General features: G+C 49.1%; 1 protein-coding gene across 4 annotated transcripts in view; it reads left to right on the forward strand.

The window, feature by feature from the left end:
• LOC110528095 (AMP deaminase 2) overlaps positions 1-4,833 on the forward strand; it is a 53,134-nt gene that overhangs the window by 44,076 nt on the left and 4,225 nt on the right. For all 4 annotated transcript variants that reach the window (XM_021609903.2, XM_036983643.1, XM_036983644.1 and 1 more), the window contains 12 exons: positions 685-871; positions 1,235-1,376; positions 1,513-1,602; positions 1,707-1,836; positions 2,033-2,227; positions 2,332-2,463; positions 2,622-2,785; positions 2,985-3,111; positions 3,410-3,573; positions 3,708-3,828; positions 4,106-4,279; positions 4,546-4,656. In XM_021609903.2, coding sequence (XP_021465578.2) covers positions 685-871; positions 1,235-1,376; positions 1,513-1,602; positions 1,707-1,836; positions 2,033-2,227; positions 2,332-2,463; positions 2,622-2,785; positions 2,985-3,111; positions 3,410-3,573; positions 3,708-3,828; positions 4,106-4,279; positions 4,546-4,656 — 1,737 coding nt within the window. The remainder of the gene's footprint in view (positions 1-684; positions 872-1,234; positions 1,377-1,512; positions 1,603-1,706; positions 1,837-2,032; positions 2,228-2,331; positions 2,464-2,621; positions 2,786-2,984; positions 3,112-3,409; positions 3,574-3,707; positions 3,829-4,105; positions 4,280-4,545; positions 4,657-4,833) is intronic.

The raw sequence follows: 4,833 nt of genomic DNA on the forward strand, positions 1-4,833 counted from the left end.
AAGTGGCTGGAGTTGAGTCAGTATATTGGCAGCAGCCACTCAATGTTAGTGATGGCTGTTTAACAGTCTGATGGTCTTGAGATAGAAGCTGTTTTTCAGTCTCTCGGTCCCTGCTTTGATGCACCTGTACTGACCTCGCCTTCTGGATGATAGCGGGGTGAACAGGCAGTGGCTCGGGTGGTTGTTGTCCTTGATGACCTGTACAGAGTCAATGTGCAGGGACACCAGTTAGTCAAGGTAATATGTACATGTAGGTAGAGGTAAAGTGACTATAGTGGTAAAGTGACTTTGATTAGCTGTTCGGGAGTCTTATGGCTTGGGGGTAGAAGCTGTTAAGAAGCCTGTTGGACCTAGACTTGGCGCTCCGGTACCGCTTGGTTGATCTTTCAGTGTGCCGCATGCTCACTATCGAAGTCAAACCAATTCAGTCAACAAACCTATTGAAGTAAAAGAGGAGTGGGCTAGGAATGGACATGACTTCGACTTGTAATTCTTTCGACAGTTGGATATACAGGGGAGTCAGAGTAGGGAGGAGAGCCTGGTCTGGGTAGTGATCCCTGTTCTTCGGTTTGGAGACAGCAGGTGGGCTACAGTGTTACCAACTCATCCACTCTCAGGCACGTTGCAATGGCCTCTTGGCAGTGTGTGGATGTCTAATCACTGTAGACTGTCTGCCTTGCCCAGGTGCCCTTCACAGACCTGGTGGATGCAGCTAAGTGTGTGGTGAAGGCCCTGTTCATCAGGGAGAAGTACATCGCTCTGTCCATGCAGAACTTCTGTAAGACCACTGCCCGTGAGCTGGGGGAGCTGGGAGAGAAACCCCTGGACCTACGCATCTATGAGGAGATCCCTGAGACCCCCGTTGATGCAGGCATGACACACACACACTAACACACACACCTGACACGTTGGGTATGACTCACACACACCTGACACGTTGGGTATGACTCACACACACCTGACACGTTGGGTAAGACACACACACACACCTGGCACGTTGGGTATGACACACACACACCTGACACGTTGGGTATGACACACACACTAACACACGCACCTGACACATTGGGTATGACACTAACTGAGACACACAGGCATAGTTATAGTGTTTCTGTCCCAATCTCCTTTAGCAATTGAGTTACTTTGTGCGATTGTGAATGAAAATGTTGTAATATGAATCATTGAGGTATTATAGTATGGTCAACGTTTCTCCCTTCCCTACTGTCTCCCACAGATGCTCCAGTCCACCCCCCTGTCTCAGAGACTCACCCCTATGAAAACCAGGTCACCAAGAACATGCCTGCAGACACAGGGTACAGCTGTAAGATGGTGGATGGGGTCATGCATGTCTACACCAAGAAGAGCCCCATGGAGAAGTGAGTGTGTTTGTTTGAGTCTGCTTGTTTTTAGTTAGTTTCTAGTTGTGTGTGTGATGGGCTAATCTGGGTCTGTAGTCTAGGTCTGTATGTTTGTGGAAGAGAGAGTGGATAACTGATTGTCCATCATTTCCAGGAGTACAGAGTTGGACCTGCCCTACCCAGACCTGAAGGAGTACATCGCTGACATGAATGTCATGATGGCTCTCATCATCAACGGACCAGTGTGAGTGTTACTGGGTCTTCGCTTTAGAATCATATCAGTCACATCTCTTGGCTCTGCAGTAAAATAAACTGTCAGTATGTGTGCGCGTGTTTGTGCGCGTGCAGGAAGTCGTTCTGCTACCGCCGGCTGCAGTACCTGAGCTCTAAGTTCCAGATGCACATTCTGCTGAACGAGATGAAGGAGTTGGCAGCCCAGAAGCAGGTTCCTCACCGTGACTTTTACAACATTCGCAAGGTGAAGGAACACCAGCACAACAGCATCTGGAACACTGGAGCACAGCATCTGCAACACGTCTATAATGCCTGCATAGTGTTCCACATCAGCTAGTCCCCTCACAATGTTGGATAGAAATGTATTTAGAAGTTTACACCAGAGCTAACCATCCTCAATGCCTCCCTGACCCTGACCCTGACCCTCCCTCTGCCCCCAGGTGGACACCCACATCCACGCTTCGTCCTGTATGAACCAGAAGCACCTTCTGCGCTTTATCAAGCGGGCCATGAAGAAGTACCCTGGGGAGATAGTCCACATGGAGCACGGGCGGGGACAGACCCTCATGGAGGTGTTTGAGAACATGAACCTGACCGCCTTCGACCTGAGTGTGGACACACTGGACATGCACGCGGTGAGGAGAGGGGAGGGGAGAAGAACATTGTTAGAGAGGGATGGGTAAGAGAATTGGGGAAGACGAGTGGAACAGTAGATGTAGTGTCACCTGTCTGTTCTCAGGACCGCAACACGTTCCATCGCTTCGACAAGTTCAACGCCAAATACAACCCCATCGGAGAATCCATCCTGAGAGAGATCTTCATCAAGACAGACAACCACATCGAGGGCAAATACTTTGGCCACATGATCAAGGTCTGAAACCAGCCCATGTTACCTTAAAACAGCCAAAGAAGCAGTTGTGTTTATGTGTTAGTTCACCCCACATAGTAATGTATATTCATATTAAGTTTTAAATATGTACGATTGAATAGAATGATATTAATATATTGATATTGTTGATGTTCCATCAGGAGGTGATGGCTGACCTAGAGGAGAGTAAGTACCAGAACGTGGAGCTGCGTCTGTCCATCTACGGCCGCTCCCGGGACGAGTGGGACAAGCTGGCCCAGTGGGCCGTCAAACACCAAGTCTACTCTGACAACGTGCGCTGGCTCATCCAAGTGCCCCGCCTCTTGTAAGTAGTGTCTGTACCTAATACAGCATCAACAAAGCAGTTACCCACATCCACCTTTAGTCAGCTTGCCTGGATGTAAACCTCTCCTATTTGTGTCAAGTATAATGAATGAAGGTTATGAATCTGTAAATGAGGACTATGCGTGAATGTGAGTCTTCCATATTCTGTGCGAGTGACGTTAACCCTCCTCTGACTGCAGTGATGTGTACCGAACCAAGAAGCAGCTGGCTAACTTCCAGGAGATGATGGAGAACATCTTTATGCCTCTGTTTGAGGTCACCATCAACCCCCGCAGCCACCCTGAGCTGCACCTCTTCCTGCAGCACGTGAGGCACTAGCCCAGCACTAGGCACTAGCCCAGCACTAGCCCAGCACTAGGCACTAGCCCAGCACTAGCCAAGCACTAGGCACTAGCCCAGCATTAGGCACTAGCCCAGCGCTAGCCAAGCACTAGGCACTAGCCCAACACTAGCCCAACACTAGCCCAGCACTAGGCACTTGCCCAGCAGTCCACACACACCCCAACATATCCTCAAACAGACACTTCAGATGCCATTTTCAGGGCCCTACCTCCTTCATACACTTCAGGCACTGTTTTAAAGGAACTTATCGGTGTGTTGTTAGGTGGTGGGCTTTGACAGCGTGGATGACGAGTCCAAGCCGGAGCACCACATCTTCAACATGGACAGCCCCCTGCCAGCCGACTGGACAGAGGAGGACAACCCTCCCTACTCCTACTACCTCTACTACACCTACGCCAACATGACCGTGCTCAACCATCTGCGCAGGTAGCAGGCTGCTTAGCGAACCTCCGCACACAGACCGCTAGATCAATGTTTTAACAACAGAAAGGATGTATGTCACATCCAAACCTTTTAAGGATTGTTTATGAATAGGCTTTATGTTTGTTTGTATTGTGCAGGAGGCGTGGTTTCCACACGCTTGTGCTGCGCCCTCATTGCGGGGAGGCGGGGCCTGTCCACCACCTGGTGTCTGGTTTCATTCTGTCAGAGAACATCTCCCATGGGCTGCTGCTCAGGAAGGTCAGTCAGCACACATGCCGTCTCCCATAGTGACAACACACTACTATGGCAACAACACTACTGACAAATAGAGTTCAGTTCATAGGTGACCTCTGAAGGATTTGATTGGGTTTGATTGATTTATTGAATTAAATTTTGGCTTTTGGAGTTTGTTCATCCGGTTTCTTAAGTTTTAATTTAAGAGAATTCAGGAGAACAATCAAACAGTTCCCTTGAATTCCTGCAGTTGTGCATTCAACAAGATAGACCATTGTCTTTTTCCTCCTCTTGTCCCCAGGCCCCAGTGCTGCAGTATCTCTACTACCTGGCTCAGATTGGCATCGCCATGTCCCCCCTGAGCAACAACAGCCTGTTCCTCAGCTACCACCGCAACCCCCTGCCTGAGTATCTGGCCAGAGGCCTCATGGTCTCTCTGTCCACTGACGACCCCCTACAGTTCCACTTCACCAAGGTCAGTGCACAGTGGTGCTCTGTCAAGACACACACACACACACACACACACACACAGAGACATAGACACACACAGAGACACAGAGACATAGACACACACACACACACGGAGACACAGACACACACAGAGACACAGACACACACACAGGCAAAACCACCCATGCTACAACTATGTAACTATGGGAGCTGCAATGGTGAATCAGTACAGTCAATAAGTATAATTCACTTAATGCTTATTTTGTCTTTTGTGTTTGTGTTTGACCTCAGGAGCCCCTGATGGAGGAGTACAGCATCGCCACACAGGTGTGGAAGCTGAGCTCCTGTGACATGTGTGAGCTGGCCAGGAACAGTGTCCTCATGAGCGGCTTCTCCCACAAGGTATCCATCCACTTCCTCTTATCTTATCTTATCTCTCTTTTTGCCCTCTTTGGTCTCTGAGCTTCCCTTTTAATTTGTCTCTTATAATGGATTAATAATGGATTTAATTCAATTAAGTTGTGCATGGCAACCATTTTGTGCCAAGTGCTCAGCTCTGACATTCTCTCTTGTCTCCAG

Source organism: Oncorhynchus mykiss, chromosome 7 (assembly GCF_013265735.2).
Source record: "Oncorhynchus mykiss isolate Arlee chromosome 7, USDA_OmykA_1.1, whole genome shotgun sequence".
NCBI lineage: Eukaryota > Metazoa > Chordata > Actinopteri > Salmoniformes > Salmonidae > Oncorhynchus > Oncorhynchus mykiss.